Source organism: Phoenix dactylifera, chromosome 6 (assembly GCF_051530095.1).
Source record: "Phoenix dactylifera cultivar Ajwa chromosome 6, Ajwa_hap1_PhDact_Kaust_v1.1, whole genome shotgun sequence".
Lineage (NCBI taxonomy): Eukaryota > Viridiplantae > Streptophyta > Magnoliopsida > Arecales > Arecaceae > Phoenix > Phoenix dactylifera.
Genome location: NC_143195.1, coordinates 38,238,405 through 38,256,323, shown reverse-complemented (window position 1 = coordinate 38,256,323; position 17,919 = coordinate 38,238,405). Strand labels below are relative to the sequence as shown.

Below are 17,919 nucleotides of genomic sequence, written 5' to 3'. Positions count from 1 at the left end.
GAACCGTTCTCTCGGATTATATCAATTTTTTAAAATTCACTTTGGCCTAAATTTGAGAAAATTTTGTACTAAAAAAAATAATTTAATTTCAATCTGACTTTTCAAATAAAATGATGCATCGGATTCTACCCAACCGTGTAAGTATATATATTTAATCGATCCAACACAATCCCACCTATATATATATATATATATATTTAAACTTAGTCTCTCGAATTAGTTCAGTCCATTGAACATCAATTTTATATAAAATATAATTTTTATATTTAGATTTAGTGTAGTGCATGTAGCCGAATTCATTGAATATTGACATGACAAATCAAAACGAGCTGGGCCAAATTTTTCAAGTTAGTTTGAACTCATTTTTTCAATGGATTGGTGCGGTTTTAATTACAATTTTAGAAAATTGGTTTAACTCAGCTTAGTTCCAAAAATAATTTTAAATTGATCGGATCTGAACTGTGCACGACCCTACTCTCTTCTCTTGCTTCACCGGAATACTTTTGAACATGGAAAGAAGCACCGGAATACTTTTGAACAGATTAACATGGTTCATCGTGATCCCATGACCCGATTCCCCCATAGGTTGGGGATCTGGTGTGATGCAAATTCCTGATTGATCGATTGGCCACTTCCTATCTCTTATCTTATAGTTTGAAGATTAAGCAGAAAAGTTTATACGGATAACAAAATGAACAGTCGCATCCTTGGATGTATGCAACATTATTTGTAGATAGATCCTTTACAGATAGATCTACAAGACATTCTTGGACGCAACAAATTATTCTACCAACAAACGGCATTAAAGAATTACATTGGAATCTCTAGCATGTACATACCTGCTCTTCCATGTAATGGAAATGGAAGGATTTTGGGTAGATCAAATTCATTTGCCGTTGGTACTTCTCTCCAGCATATTTCAGCATTTTTACGTTAAAAATATCAACCAATAGATTAATCATATTTTCTTTGTTTGAACTCCCCTTCTAGCAATTAGTGAGAAAGTTCTTTTGCAATTTTATAATCTAACCGAGCAGAAGAAAAATCTTAATCTTCTTCCCTTCTTTTTTCTTTTTTTTTTTTCACTAGCAAAAGTTTTCTTTTAGATAGCCAAATAGAAGCTAAGTATGTTATAAATTTCTTTCAATTTGCTACAACAAAAATATTTGAATGTTTCAAAATATCGATAGCAGAGCAAGCAAGAAAAATGAATTAATGCCGCCCAACACCCATATAGGAGGTACAAATATTATACTAAGGGACTGTTTAATTGCCTACATTTCTAGATGCAGAATTTATCCATAAATGTTGCATTTGTATTTGCAAGCATTTTTTGGCTTACTTGCATTTTAAAGTTATAACCATAGTTCCTGTATCTAGTTGTTGAATATGAGGGATGATGATAAGCAAAAAGAACTAAAATTGGAAATTTTTTCTAGAACCCCTGTTGATTTGGCTTTGCTCCAGTGGGGAGTTTCTCAATTAAATAAGTTTTAATGTGTAACCTTTTTTTTTCTTTCAAATTTTGTAACCAGCCGCTGTAAAAGATTTTAAAATATAAAACTGAGGCACTGTCAAATTTGTAACCAGTCAATGAATAACGTTTTAAAATATATAAAACTGAAATTATTATACAAATATTTTGAAATTTGTAATCGGCCAATAAATAAAAAAGCCGGCACCATTCTATTTTAATGACTGAAGTTCTTAAGGTTCAATTTTAAAAGAGTGAAATCAGCCAACTTTAATGTAATAATTGATGCTAGATGGCATACAGTAGAGCCTTTCTTTTTCTAAAAAGTTTTACTAAAAAATATATTAACAGGTGCGAGTGGAGTGTAGTATTTGCCGGCCCCAGGTGGACGACCTCGTCCGATTCTGTTGGATCCAGTGCCAGGTTCAGGATGGTTCAAGGCGATCGATGTCCGAGATCAACCAAGCCCAGAATAATTAATTCTTGGCTTTCTTTTCACTGCCTGACACTCGATCTGACATAGTTCAAGCAAAGCTGCTAATGTTCACTCTTGCTTGGTATAGGACAGCTTGTGTGCGGATGAATTCATCACTCCCTGGTTAAAATGGTGGCTCCCTGGAGGATAAGCTACCTGTCATTGCATCATCAATTAAACTATGGGAAGAACTTCTTTGCCACACACACTGACACACACACACATTAAAAAAAAAAAAAAAAAACGAGGGAAAGAGATGCATGTGATCGTCGCCATCACATAGGTTGACACAAAGGAAAGCCTCGCGTGCTGATGAGAACTCGACACCCTTTCTTCTTCTCATGTCTTCATTGCTGAGAATATTATATCCACCCCACCTCTATCACCACCCTATTTCTAATTGCCGAAGACCCCATCCTTATGCCGCAAGCGTGGGAAATCCTGGCATCGGGATCGACATGGAGTTGGCTTCTCTCTCTCTCTCTGTGTCCTGTGTATATGGATGCGCTCGCGAGCCGATATTTATTATTGCTTGATGGGTGTTAATGTAGCGCGAGAAAGATGCAGAGACGCAAGTGTGGATTAATTTAAAAATAGTGCGGAGCGGGTCATGTGGGACGGTCTGTCGTCTCAAGAACAAAGATTCCGGGGCCAGAGCAGGAGCACATTCCAACCCGCGTCACACGTGACTTGCGTCGCACCTCGCGCGCCCGGGCTACCCACCCATCCATGGGCTTGGGGACCCGCACTAACCTTCCTCATCTCTCTTTCCGCCAAATACAACATAATTCTTGAAACTCTGGATGGCTTGAATTGTACCACTAAGATAATTAAATATTACCAACAACCTACAATATCTGCTGTCCCATTAATGTCACGTGGCAACAACATTTATCCATTAAATATACAAATACATCAAATATAAATAATTAATAATCAAAGAAAAGGCTAGCCCGATTGCAATCCCTAAGCCGAAGCTCGGTGCCTTATTTCTAGGCTTAGCCCGGTTGGCCTAAGCCTTTGCCCCCGGCTGTCCAAAGAGATTAAAACTCGAGTAGGTTGGACGAGCCGTTCGGCGTGTGAATGGATCTATTCACTATCACCGTCAATGCATCGTCCATCTCTATTGATGATCTCTACCACTGCCTGCTATCGTCAACGATCTCCACCACTACCGCCTGCCATTGATGATGTCTCCACCGCTATAATAATAGATAAAAAGTTTGTAGCTCGGTTGTCATGTATGGTCTAACCTAAGAAAACACTATTCCGGCACTCGATACATCGAACGAGTTGGGATAAGAATGAATCATAACCTGTCGACCAATGGTTATGGAACAACGCTCTCCCATGTGGTTATAACCTGACGCTAGTGACTATGAATCTTACTGCGTTACAAAGGCCAGACCTCAGCTTCCCACATTGACGAAGGTTTTCTCCATGCAGTCCGACTTAATTGCATGGCAGATGGTGAAACCCCAGGTAAGTATCGCCTACCTTTGTGGCGCCAAACTAGCTTAGTAATTTGTTATTTAAGATGCCCAATTAAGGAGAATCCAGAGAGACTTTAGAGAAGACATGGTTCCAAGTGCGCCTCGATAAATTTTCGTCTCGGGTTTTCCAAATTTGACCTAGCCAAGTCAGAGACCAAATTAATTGTTTGTCTTTATTTTATTTCACATAGAGAGGTTTGCAAGATATGGTAGAGTGATAAGATTAAGATACGGGAAGTATACTCGTTGATAAAGACATTAGACTAGCTTTGATTTCAGTTAACTAATGGCCTGAGCCTTAGTTGTAGAGGCCCAGGGAACACCCCCTTTGGATATGTTTAGGGTTCCCATTAATGGGGTTGGCGTTGAGCGGTTTCTTTGTTCTTTTTTTTTTTTTAACTTCTTTTGCTATGATGTATTTTAGATCAGCTGCTGGGGTTTGCAGATTGTAATGTTTGTTGACTTACATATACTTTAAATCCATATACTATAAATCAGTAGCTATGACCTGCTAACAAACTACGGTGGTAGTACGGCATGCCGTGTTTCTCATTTTATTAAACTAGATTGAGTCATGACCGAGTCATGGTTAATACTAAATTCTCACTTGATCATATGGCGGAGTCGAGTCATGTAAAATGATTTGACTCGGCCATGCTTGATTGATAATCAGCTCTCTATCATTTGTCCCTCAAAATACATTTGATCCGAGCTTAAGCTTGTGAATATGCGTGCATTACAGTCGAGCCCTTTCAAGCTTGGCCTGCTTCATCAAGCTCGGCTCAGTTACACCCTCAAAGGAAGCTACGTTCCAATGGAAATATCCTCTTAATCATGCTTCGGAAGAGAGCTCAAGTGATGTCATAATGGTCCTCTATAACTCGTCAAGGAATGGTATGCAAGGGCTTGAGAGCTCTTCCCCTCAAAAGTTGTTATCATATTTTCTGCTTGTATTCTAGTTTTGTGCCACCTTTTTTTTCAAGAATTTCTAGCCTATGTTCTGGGTGATAAGTTTTAACCCAACCCATCGAACCTGACACGTCAGTTTCGCAAATCGGGTCAGATTTGGTTCACGAGCCCTCAACCCATCAAGGCGTAAACATAAATAAAAAGAAAAGGTCCAGGTTGGTTCTGGTCCAGTTCTGTCAGATCCAGACTGGATTTAAGTTCCAATTTGGTGACTAGCTTCTTGTTTGGTTTGGGCTTAGTTTGGATGCAACTTCGGGTTATCTGGTATACTTTATTTTTTTAATGATAAAAACCTAACAATTCATATTTAAATTTGAAAGGAGCTACAGTTAGAGTTTAGAAATTTGAAGATGCTCAAAAGGGCTTTACAACTGAAAGTATCCATCTGATCAAGGTTTTTTCTACATCTCGTGTTTGTGTAGTCTAGTTTGTTCATCCTAAATTATATCCTGGAAGAGTGTAGGCAAAGAAGCTTATGAACTGTAAACATCATTTTGATGTTCGTCGGGAAATAATTAGCAAGGAAATATCTCCAAAATACATGTGAATTTTAGGCAGTCCATCTGCATCCAATCTCCTTCAAACAATCAAGGGATTGTTCATGATATTGGGACATGGTGACCTAATACTGATGCCTACATGCATTGTGACAAGCGCCTATTGGGCCAGGGTGTGCATTGATACATGACTATGATGCTTACCACGTCTCCAGACGACTGGTATTCAAATCAGCGGACATAATCTTCACATACATTAATCTCCCATAAATGGAGGAAAAAAAAAATCTTCAGATGTGGTGATCTTGAACAAAATGAAGGTAAAAGCTCTAAACACAAGGAATTATATGGCATATTCCACTCACCTGGTTTCGATGCCATGCATTATTTGCTGGATGAACTTTTCAGTTGAAGTACTCAGCCTCTGGATTTGTGAGCTTGGTCGACTGAGATTGTTCAAATGCTGTGACCTGACCGGCTTGATCCTTTTGAGAAGTTTTCTAATTAATTTTACAAATATAAATAGGAATCATTAAATGATTTTTACTTTTCTAAATGATGGCGAAATTATTCAATAAACATTATTTCTCTTAACCTTGGATGTGACATTGGTCTGGTAAGAACTTCTTGTTCCACTATTTGGAAAAGTTGTATTTCCATGAAAATATGATTCCCACATTTTATGAGAAAGTCATGAGCCAGAAATCACTCTATTTTTATTTTTTTCCAAAAAAACCATTCAACATTAAAGAGGCATTAAAGACCTAATTTTTATTAAGGGTATAATAGGAACTATACATAACTTTTCCAGAAAAGTAGATGGTCAATCAAACATAAGGACTCTGAAAATCTATCACTTTTCTATTGTCAACCAAACATGCCAAAAGTACTTTTTCAGGTATCCTCTTCCTAGGAAGATGCTTCCCAATAATCATATTCATAGAAGAGAAAATGCTTTCCGCGAACCAAACAAGCCCTTGAAGAACTCCGATTCCAATTCCGATTCCGATTGCTGCTAAAAGAAAAACTCGACCATGCAATAGAGTTCCCTTTTTCTTCTTTTTAGAAGAATTATGAAAGAGAGGTCCTGGCAGCTGCAGGAACCCCGTCAGCTTTTTTAGTCTCATTGCCATCGTTATCCTGATGATGCCCCAAACTTTTGGTGGCCAAAAGAGGTGCATTCTCCTTGTCTGCCATCTACAAGAAACGCCGAAAGGAAACAAATCTGAGTCACAAAGTGTACAAAGGCATAAAAGAATGTGAGTGTGCGTGTGTCATTAATTCTAAAGCTCATTCAATTCTTGGTTATGAAATAATTACCGCCTTTTACTACAAAAACAAAGGTATTTTGGCTATTTGATTGATCTGTCAATATATTGACTGATAAAAAAATTTTACTAAAGAAATCCAAGTAGAAAGTGTATGAATTAGGCTTTTTGTGGCACAAAGAAAATGTTCAGAGAACATCTTGAAAAAACTTGTGAAGTTTCAAGAAACGCGAAGTTAATATAAGCTTCCTTCAATGAAACATGAGGACAGACTTCTACAATTTACACATTGTAAACTAATGTTGTATCACTCATCTTCTCATGTTAAGAAGATATCAAAATTAAGGCTGCAAACAAAGTCCGAGCTGTTTGTGAACAGCTCAGCATCAGCTTTATGGTAGCTCATTCGAGCTTGCATCATCAAGGAAATGAGCTGAGCTCAACCAGATTCTAGAGCTTGAACATCGGATACTTGCTAATTGTGCTCGAACAGCTTCTTTCAAGCTTAGCCCGAATTCGAGTCAAGCTCGATCAGGCCTACTATATAGTGAGCCGAGCCTGAGTAACCAACTACTCAGCTCCGCTTGGCTCTTTTGCACCCCTAGGACAAATAGAAATTCTCTAAGCTGCAACTATGAAAAATTGAATTAGGGAGTTACATATCGACGCATGCTAAATATATAATTACTCATAATCAAGTTGAGATATATGAGATGAATCAAACCTGCAAGACGGGCAAGACATCATTGGCTGATTTCTTCTTGGCCTCGCGTACGCAGGAGTAAGAGTACAGAGCCATGCCAAAGATGGCAATTAGGATGCCTATAATGTTCCTTACAGTGAAGGGGTCATGCAGTAGAATGTAGCCAAAAGAAAGGACGAGACATGTCTTCAGGTGGCCGAGCACCTGGTATGTCACTGGCGACGTCGTCCCGATCACCAAGAATGTGCTGAAGTTTACAGACACCGCAATCAAGCAAGATAGGATGATGAATCCCTGCAGAAGGTTCACCAAAGATTTTAAGCTGTAGAGGCTATTTAAAAAACGCCTACATGGTGATACTAATAAGATATCACATAATTAGCTGTTTGCATAGAATGGTAATGACATTGAATATTGGCCTAAACATCGATAATTATTTTCTTAAAACTAAATACTATTACAGCAATTCACTTATTAGATGATACAGTAATTTACCCATTTCCCAGCATTGTATGGCGATGTTACATTGGCATTTGCCAAGCAGGAAAGGAAGAAAAAAAAAGAGAGAAAAAAGACCATGGTTCATTCGGCGGACACTTAAAAAATTCAGTGACTCCTCATAGAGGTATAGGATTTATAATTTATCACTTCAAAAGATGAATGGATTTGCCTTAGGACATGGGGAAAAAAAGCAAATTTAAGCAAAATGTCCACCATAGAAGAGAGGTAACTCATTTCTTATTATGAAGTGCTGCATATTTTCTTATTATGATGTCTTCATGTACCAAAATACAGTATTAGTGGAGGCACTGAAGTAAGTTCTATCAAGAAAAAGGGCTACATAGTTCATTTAAATGAGTAGTTGTTCACCACCATTTTATTTAAAAAATAATCGTTCAAAAATATGTATAAGCAATGATGTAAACATCGCTTATGCCTGATGTGTTAGTATGAACTCATGGGTGGCCTTGCTATGTGGATTTATGACATATTAAGCACTTTTCAGAAGAGGGGCATATACCCAAGTTAACATAGAAAAGTTGCAACTAATTTTGTAGAGAAATAGCATAGACAAATCAATGAAAGAATATGTAAATGTGCGTGCACGACCCATTTGACTTGCATATCTTGAGAATCACGTATAAGGTTTAGTCCCACGGGAATAATTACTGCAAGGTAGATGTTCTGGTATATACGTTTAGATCCAAAACCTAATGTTTAAGCTTTTAAGTTGAATTAGGTTCCGACTTGTATATTAAGGCCTTCTTTTGTTTGACTCAAATTCCCCAGCACGTGACATCGGAGCTGCAAAAGCATCAGAAGGCTCTTATAAAGAACAATAATATGTCGGCTCATAGAATCGAGCCATTGTGGCCGTCTGTGCCAACTGATGCAGCAAGTAGACTCAATAGAGCAAGGAGCTAGGTTTGAACATGAGCTCAGGCATAATTCTTGAAAGAGCCTGATCTTCAAGATGTGTGGTGAGGTGCGACTCTTACAAAGGGTGATTCTTGAGCTTGAAAGGTGACACGATGATGAAGTGCAGCTCTTGGAGAGTGGTCTCTTGGATTAGTGGTAGTATATGGTACACTCAGAGGAGTAATTGGGTACGGAGCTTGAAGAATTGAGTCGCGGTGTCCGCAATGTGTTGAGTTGATATGGCAAGTAGACTCGATGGAGCAAGGCACTGGTTTGAAATTGGACTCAAATAGAGTTGAAATTGGCCCACATATGAATGGGGTGACTCTTTTGGATCATGTTTGAGGTCTAGGTCCACATGAAATAATTAGTGGGAGGTAGGTAAACTGATACATGGGACATAAACTTTTAAGTTGGATTGGGTTCCAATTTGTATATCAAGATCATCTCCTAGTTGGACTCGAACTTCCTTATTTCTCCCTAACAGTATATATACTAGACCCATGTAACCACATACACGTACATATAATCACCATCACAAAAGCATTCTCATATGCAATATGAGCCACGAGATGCTTGCCTAAATGAATGTGTAATAAGGAAAATGCAAGGTTGGATGCAGTAATAACATACCAAAACCACAAGAGAGTAGCTGTAGGCAAAAACACTGCGCTTGGTGAGCAATTGGTCCACGAAAGGGCCAGTGAGAAACAAGATAGCTGCCTGGTAGGGTGAGGACTGGTAGAGGAGCTGTGTGGAGGAGACCTTCAATCTCTTCTGTATCGTGCTTGTCATCTTTGTTCCAATTAAGGGTCAAGGAAAGCATGCTAGCATCATTATAATATGTAATGGTAATGAGATACCACACCAAATTTCCAAGGGCTAATTTATTTATCTTGCTAATGAAAAAAGAAAAAAAATGCTTCAGCCTGGCTCATCGCCAAAATTGACTGTAGGTGGAATCACATAAACAGAGTGTAGCTTGGAGTATTTACTAAGAATTAAGAAAACCGTAGCCTTAATCAAAAACTAGCAGAGTAGAAGTAATTCTACCTGTGCGCAACTTCAGCTGATCAGCATTCTTAGTTACTAGCAGCCATAAAGGCACTCAGTGCAGGATACAATTTGGCCAACACATGTCGTAGCAATGGCAAGGAGGGAAAGAATGGAGCCGAGAAGATTGAGCTTTAGATCAGTGATAGATGCAATGCCAACTCCAATGAGCAACACCAGAAGAGAGAGCTTGATACTCCGGCTGCAAGTGAGAGCAGTTTTAGTTTTCCAACTAAAAGTATTCGGTTTTGATGAGCATCAAATCAATCGGCTTATTTACAAAGAGTTCAGCTCTACCAGGTCCAAACCTGGTTTAATTATGTTTTAGGTTCATCCTGAACCAAAACCTACATGTAGATCTCTAAGTCCAGTTTGGATCTAAATTTGATTGGTCCACTTTGGTTGTATGTCCATTTAATTCAGGTGCAGCCACGCATTTAGAAATTAGACCTATTGGATTTAGTTTGGCACAGCCAGGATAATGGGCTAGATACAACTTACATCTAGTATAATTCTTAAGGGGTTACTTTGTATGAATTAGATAAAGAGAATCCCACATGGATAGTCCGAGTCGCTGGATGCAATTTACTATGACTACAAACTAAAGATCATGGGATTTAGAGACCTCTAGCCAATCTACCACAGGTCAAAATTTGGATACATTTTGACCAATTGATGCATAAGTCAGAAGTCTTTAAATTACATGATTTTTAATGTGTAATCAATTTAGAAATAATATATCACATCTAACAGGTCGAATCATTGATATAGAACTACGATCGACCAATTCAAAAAAAATATAATTTTATAAGAATCATACTAGGTATAAGCTGATCCTGACCCTATATATATATATATATATCTTTTTTTTATGTAAAGGGGAGGCAAAAGAGACACCTGGCTTTTATTGAAGATTAATCATATTTACAACAGAGGTGAGGAATAGAGATGAGTTACATTATCAAGAGAGGAGAGGAACAGATGCGAGAAAAAGAAGCTAAATGGTTCCAAACCAAGTGTCTGATAATCAACACAGAAAATGTTAATGCTCGTAAGAAGAAGCAATGGAGCATTCACAAAAATTCTCAGAAAAAAGCACCAGAATCTAGAATAGCCACAAGCTCCAAATTTCACAGAAGCTTGACAGAATTTTTGAAACAAAAAAACAATTAATTTTTCACCACCAATTATATATATATTATTTGAAAGAAAGAATTTTTATATGAAAAGTGTATGGTTGCAATGATAAATTTTTATATGAAAAGTGTATGGTTACAATGATGTTGAGATTTTTTGTTAGGGTTGAGTACCATCCATTTAGCAATCTATTTTAAGACTTCAAATAAATCCATCTCCAGCCCATCGTAGAAAAAAGGGCCAGTCGCGTCAGTTTTAAATCCGATGCCCTCCGAATCAAGTGATACATCGCATGCAACCTGTTCCTTGTTTTTTTTTTAGTGACGGATAAGAAAGAAAGAAATCGCGAGGACTCGATGAAAAGTGGAGGAAAAATCGTCACCGGTGGTTTGTATGACCTGAATTTTTTCTTTAGGAAGATGGTCTCCAGCAGCACCGTGAAGGGTATAATGGCGAGTTTAGTCATCTGCGCAAGTATCAAAATGCAATGTCAATTATTTTTCTATTGAACAGATTTTTTTTGAGAGAAAAAAAATATACTGAATGGAAATTGAAACGTTTAGGATGATAAAATTATCATCGTTTGATTATAACTAAAAGAACAAGATGATGATGAGGAGCAGATGAGGTGCCAAGGTCTAAGTAGTAGCAGCAATACTCGCCTGGTAGAATCCAATGGAGTTGAAGCCTAGGCTGAGGTTGAGGAAGCCAATGGAGGTGCCGTTAAGCAAGCCAAAGACGACCACCGTCTTTCCATCAACGGAGTTAGGCTCGAAGAAGTGCAGGCATTGCGCAGCATGGAGCGTGCAGAATGTAACCATTAGATGCCAGCTTGTCAAGGTGGTTGCTGTCCAGACCAACCCATACCCAAATCAGGAAAGCAAAATTAATCTCTAGTTATTAAATCATATCCAACTATAATCACAACGGTTCATTTATATGTATGCAATGTGTGTATATATATACATATTTATATGTCTATGCATATTTTGAAATAAATTTAAAGTAATATTCATGCCAAGAGGAAAAAAAATTCATTAGGTGTGTAATGAGCAGTATATAAGACAACCATATTTTTGTTATCTATATTAAAGATTCTATCATAATGACCAATAATGATGGTCGAAATGATAACTATTTTAATTTAAAATTATGAAGATCTGTGCGAGTGCATGTTTAGTTTCATATTGTTTATATATTAAGAAGATGTTTGGTACTTATTTGACACTTGTCAAGAAATTCAAATAATACTTTTGCACATATTTTTTAGGTAAGGTCATGGGTCATTATATAAATAAACATTGTTATGGACTAATAAATGAAAAGTACCACAATGTGAGTGAATCCTAGATCAAACTTTCACCCAGACCGTAACCAAAATGGCTTTCGTTTCAAATTGATCCAAGTTTTTAAGTCTAGGTCCGGATTTTTTTTAACAGAGCCTTTCTTTTATCAAATTACGTCCATTCCAGTTTAATTAGACTAGTTCAAATGTACAAGACTCATATCAAAATCTCTTTGGGAGTTGAGCCCTAATGTAATGTGAGACCCAATCGTGACAGACTGGATTTTAGTTTTGTTGGGTTTAAATTGGATGGGCCCAGCAACCCACTTGCAACAAGCGGCTGTTATTTCCTTTTTTTTTTTTTTTTTTTTTTGCTTAAGCGGGCTGCTCATATCACCCGGGTACGAACACACCCAATAAAATCGGAAAATAAAATGTCCCGGAGTGCCCTAGGCAACTCACCCTCAGTTGTCCACAGCGTGCCCCCCGTGTGGTTGGCCACATAAGCAGCAACCCAGTCTACGGCCTTGTTTGCCTCTCTATACACATGTTTGGCCTGGAAGGTCATCCCATCACTGCCCATCTTCCAAATGTCTCGGATCAGGGGGTGGTCCGTCTCCATCCTGGTCGGGCCCCCCTGGATCCATCGAATTATTGTGGCCGAGTCTCCCTCCATCAGGATGGAGCTCGCCTGCAAAACACATCGCGCATATCGGAGGCCGGCCCATTCAGCCCTCAACTCCACACCAGGGACCGAGGTATCAGATAACGGATAGCCCCCAGCCGCCAAGACCCTCACTCTAGAATCCCTGATGACAAAACCCACTCCCCCTCTATCCCCACTATCTAAAACTGAGCCATCAAAATTGACCTTGAGAAAACTCGGGGGTGGGGGCTCCCAAGTGAAGAACACCACACGTGGCGCTAGCTAAGCTGAATGGGAGTCCCAAATGTTCCGAGCAATTAAAGGCTCTCCAGAGATGACAACACGACTGAGCTCAATTGCCTGTACCCAAGCTCACTCCACCACAAACCTTGGAGACGTCCTGCGTCCCTCAAAGATCCGAGCATTTCTGGCCAACCAGATCTAGTAGGCTATGCAAGTAGCGGCAGTAACCAAAAAAAATTGCCGAGGGTTATCTACCCATCTTTGAATGGCCTGAACGAAAGAATCCCTCTGCCCCCAGGTCCCCTGAGGGAGATCAGAGAGCTGCCAAGTCCTCCTCGCCCACATGCATTGAAACAGCACATGGTCTACCATCTCGTCATCCCCGCAAGACAAACACTGAGGGGGGATCCTCACCCCACGTCTGCTAAGTACCACTGACGTCGGAAGACGGTCACGAACCACCTTCCACATGAATAGCGCTTGCCTCGGGTGTAGGCCTGAACGCCACACCCATCCGCAATCCAGGCCTACATCCTGGTCCTGCTAAAGAATCCTGGCAATATCCCCTACCCTAACCCTAGTTTTACACGTAGATCGCCATACCCGGACGTCCGGTCCCCCGCAACCCGGCACCGGAAGAAGCCGCACCCGCTCCACAAGTGGCTCCCCAAACAGCAGCCTCAGTCTATCACCATCCCAATCACCCCCTCCCGAGATAAGGAGGTCGCACATCCGTGCTCTCTCATCCACCTCCACCTTGACCATAGTCGGCCACCGCCTCAGGGGTAGGGCCCCTACCCACGAGTCCTCCAGCACCTTGATACTCCTGCCATCCCCGATTAACCATCTAGTGTTGGCCCATGCGGTTGGCAGGTACCTGCCAATCTCACGCCACATGAAGGAGGGGTTCCGTCTGCTCCGAATCGCCTCAGCAGGCCCCCTCGACCATATCTAGCAGCCATAATCTAATTCCAGAGCCCCTGTGGCTCAAAAAGGAATCGCACCGCTTGACGGGCGATGATCGCCTCTCGCCTCGCCCGGAGGGACTGCACCCCGAGGCTGCCCTCTTGGAGTGGCCGATAAACGCTCTCCCAAGCCACCAGGTGCACCCCACAGCCCCCTCCATACGATCCCCAGAGGAAGCTCCGAAGAAGCTGTTCTATCCTAGTTAACACTGTCTGTAGGACCCCCGTGTTGGCCATAAGGTAAACCAGCATGGAGCTCAGCACCGTCCTGACCAACATTAGTCGCCCCATCATAGATAGCGACGCTGCTCGCCAGCCCTTCAGCCTATTTTGCACCCTCTAAACCAGGCCCGAGCACTCTACAACCCGCAGCCTCCCACCAGTAATAGGCACCCCCAGATAGCTCCAAACTTCCTCCTGCTCTGACATCCCGAGGATACCTCTGAGCTCTCGTCTAACATTGTGCTCCGTGCTCGGACTGAACATGATGGTAGACTTCTGAAGGTCCACTCTTTGCCCGGAACACGCACAGTACTCCCTCAGAACCCCTCTGAGAACCCGTGTGTCCCTCACTCGCGCCCTGGCTACTAGAAGACAATCATCCGCGAACAGTAGATGCAAAATGGATCGGGCCCTCGAAGGAGGAACATATGCTTCCATAGCCCGGGAGGCACACGTAGTCTGCAGGGTGCGCGACAACACATCCGAACACATGATGAACAGAAAAGGGGAGAGAGAGCATCCCTGCCTCAATCCCATAGTAGACTAGAAGAAGGGCGATGGTGTGCCATTGATCAAGATAGAGAATCTTGGCCCCTGAACACAACCCATAATCCACTGAATCTAGGTACTATAAAAGCCAAAACTCTCCAGTGCGCTTTTGAGGAAGCTCCACCTGATCCTATCGTAAGCACGCTCCATATCCAACTTGATTGTCATGAGACTGCGTCTCTTCAACGCCCTCTGAAGGTCCCACATCATTTTCTATGCTAACATAATATTATCAGAGATGCTCCTATCCCTCACAAATGCCCCCTGTTCTTGGTAAATAACAGCTGATAACAGGGTTCCACCCTATCAGCTGTTATTTCCTTCACAAAGAATGGTAATTTACAGTTTTGGAGGGGATATTTATTTGGGGGACATTGGCATCACTGAAACCTTATATTAAATTCAATCACATAACAAATTCCAATCTGACCAGGCCTGATAAATGTCAGATTACGGCCAAGTTTCAGACACGACATTATGAACTCCAGCTAATAATCGACTTGGCGTCACGCTCTGTTTGTTAAAATTTTGGAATTTGGACATCGCATGGTTAGCTCTTCTCTTCTTAAACATCAAATTGGAAAATGGTACTAGAAGAGAGAGAGAGAGAGAGAGAGAGAGAGAGAGAGAGAGAGAGAGAGAGAGAGAGAGAGAGAAACCGAAAGGGAAGCCCAGGGAGCTAATGAGAGCTTTGTTGCAGATGACAATGGAGACCGAGGATGCAACCGAGAGAGCCAGTGACCCAATCACAACCAGCTGAAAGCCTGACCCCTCCAACATCTCCTCAGGTGTATGCTAATCCACAGTGCCTGCAGTAATTAAAAAAAAATAGACTTAAACTTTCTGTTTAATGCTGGATCCCTACTAAGGTTGGATTCAAATTATAGAAGCATATAAATTACAAATATATGTGCAACCAATTTTGAATAACTTACATGCCAAAAGGAAAAACAAAGTAAAGTCCACATGAAAAGAGATACAATCAAAATTATTAAGAAAAGAAAGATTTCCAACTTACTACGAATTTCTTAAGTTATTAAAAGAAGTTTCATCCGTAGAACAATACTTAAAGATATTCCTGAATAATCATATTATTCATGAATCGTTTTGATAATTCACCAGTTTTAGAGAATGACTTATTCACATAGTATCGCAGATTAATTATTAGTTGATGGTTGTCTTATGATTTTTGATAAACTTACTCATGTCATTTTGAAGAATGAGTTTCACAATGTATTGCGAATGCTGCTAAATGTAGTTGGACCGCTTGCTTACCTCCAAGGCTGAGGCAGTCGAATATGATGAATCGTGAGTTTCGAATGATTTTAATCTCTTTCTAAATGCAAAGAAAGTGCGAATTAACTAACATTGCACAAGCACTACGGATTGATGCACTAATTAAATTAAAGAATGCATCTCCCTAAAATTGTGGATGGGCTAGACCACAAATGGTGCTAAGAGATACATGATGTTAAATGTAGACAGGCATGTAGCTGGAGGCAGCCTCCATGCATGGTGAGTCACCACCATCCAGTCAAGGAGTGTAACATGGGCAGCTGGGTCGATCCAAGTCCAGCTTGACCCATACTCCACCCAACTTGTTTGCTTAGAGTCAAGATGGGCTAATATATCGCTCACAAAGATTTGCTTGGATTCAAGGCTGATGTGTGCTTGGGGTGAAAACCCACGGGTTCCATACCTGGACTTTGACCTCCAATCAGGTCAGATATGGATCTCCAGAATTAGTCTCCACTCCACCGACTCCAAATAGACTTAATTTGACCTGCAAAAGTTAGTCCTTAGATCCCATTCCTGCTTTCTGCTGAGGAAAAAATCCCATTCTAAGTTTAAAAACTCGAACCCAATCTTGAGCAGGTTGGATCGCGGTTTAAACCTAAAGGCAATTCAAATCGGCTGCGAGTTCAGCAGCACCCAGACAACCGTATCCATCACGATTTGATGATCTGAGAATACCAAAGACGCCGCCGTAGCATCAACCCCTCGAGCTCTCCACCGCGAGGAACAAAAAAAAAACGAAAGGAAGAGCAAATAAATGAGAAGCAAGCTTCCTCGAATGAATTCGTTAATGGATATATCATCAATAACGGCAATTTAACGTTTCGCGGAATTATTCATCTTCAATAAAAAAAATGGGAAAACAAATTCGGATAAACACATCGAGATTCGGATAAAAAAGCGAATAATTCAATCAAAATTACCTTAATATTGCGAGATTCCCCTTGGACGACTGCACTCTCTTCTCCCCCCCTCTCTCGTCCGGCGTTAAAGCTCGAACAGCTTCCGGCGAGACGGAAGGACGGTATCGGCTGAGATCAGCAGGGATTGGAAAAGAAGTGTGTGGATGGAGAGAGAGAGAGAGAGAGAGAGAAAAGGCAAGGTAGCTCTGCTCCCTAATATAATGGTGGAAGCGAGAAGGCGACCTCTATGTTTTCGATTCCCGAACGGTCGGGTTCTTGACGCCGTCACCCGTTCCCGCCCCAGGGCAGGTGGGCGTCGGCAGGGAAGAGCTGACGGCGACGGCAAGCAAACGTGGCATTTGCCACTGAAGTGGGCCTACAGACCGACACACTTGACGCTCGATAATGGGTGGGATTTGTCGTCTCTCGGAAGATTAATTAAGGGGCCGTTTTGGGCCGTCCGTATCTCTCAGCCACCACCTACCTTGTTGGCGCGTCACCGTGCAAAGCCTATCTCCGGTTTATTTGCCTCCATCTACTTGATTCTGATGTATGCAAATCTTCTATCCATATGATTGACAAGATAATGTGAGACGGGAAATTATTTCCTGCACTCGCTTTTCACATGAAACACACTTCTAACACAAAATTAGATATTAATCTTCATAGATAGGTGCTATCAATTGAGATTTTACATATTTATACAGAGCTAACTATGCAGCTGTTTGGATACATGGAATCTATGTTTTGGAATCCTTGGGCAGATTTTTCTATTCAGTTTTTTGATGTATAAATTTAAATCATCTAATTCATCAAAAATAAAAAGCCGTCATTCATTAAAGAGCTTCCTATTTTTCGGTCTTCACTTAAACAACGCATCTTGTTTTGCTTTTGTATATTCTAGATGTCTTTTCTAAGAATAAACGACAATGGTCGAATCTCGATATTTTTGGATGCTTCATAAATCTTATGGATATAGTCTAATTCTGAAACATGCACCATCAAAAATGCATATGCTTGTTGGTATAGGATGCTTGATTTGATCAACTAGGTTAGGCGATCTCGACCAATTAATAGATGACTTGTTTTTAATGTGAAAGAACAAATTCAATGGACCTTTATATCATCAAGTACATTTTTCATGCAAGCTTTTCCTAGAAATCAAGGTAAAGAAACAGAGGGGCATAGAGCAGGGAAATTAGTTCTGGTGGAGAGTAAGAAACAATCTAGGCGTGGTGATTCTGCTAAAAAGGGTGACAGGTTTAAGAAATGGTGGCCCTTCCCATGCAAGCCTAGAAGGTGGAGTGGTTGATATACCCTGAA

The 17,919-nt window shown here is 40.6% G+C and overlaps 1 protein-coding gene across 5 annotated transcripts; it reads right to left on the bottom strand.

Moving 5' to 3' along the window:
* Nucleotides 1-5,660: 5,660 nt before the first annotated feature.
* Nucleotides 5,661-17,137, bottom strand: LOC103703958 (UDP-xylose transporter 1-like). 5 transcript variants are annotated; one of them, XM_039126459.3, is made up of 10 exons: nucleotides 16,618-16,974; nucleotides 16,260-16,362; nucleotides 16,098-16,181; nucleotides 15,058-15,207; nucleotides 11,151-11,335; nucleotides 10,887-10,954; nucleotides 9,421-9,553; nucleotides 8,932-9,093; nucleotides 6,901-7,173; nucleotides 5,661-6,105 (listed from the first exon to the last, which is right to left on the bottom strand). In XM_039126459.3, exons 4-10 carry the CDS (start codon nucleotides 15,176-15,178, stop codon nucleotides 5,980-5,982), a joined length of 1,068 nt encoding a protein of 355 aa, XP_038982387.3. In that variant the 5' UTR covers nucleotides 15,179-15,207; nucleotides 16,098-16,181; nucleotides 16,260-16,362; nucleotides 16,618-16,974; the 3' UTR covers nucleotides 5,661-5,979. The 5 variants fall into 5 exon arrangements, with proteins under 5 accessions (XP_038982387.3, XP_038982389.3, XP_088580271.2 ...); XM_039126461.3 differs by having other exon boundaries at nucleotides 16,293-16,362; nucleotides 16,618-16,758; XM_088724145.2 differs by lacking the exon at nucleotides 16,618-16,974 and having other exon boundaries at nucleotides 16,293-16,429.
* Nucleotides 17,138-17,919: the final 782 nt, after the last annotated feature.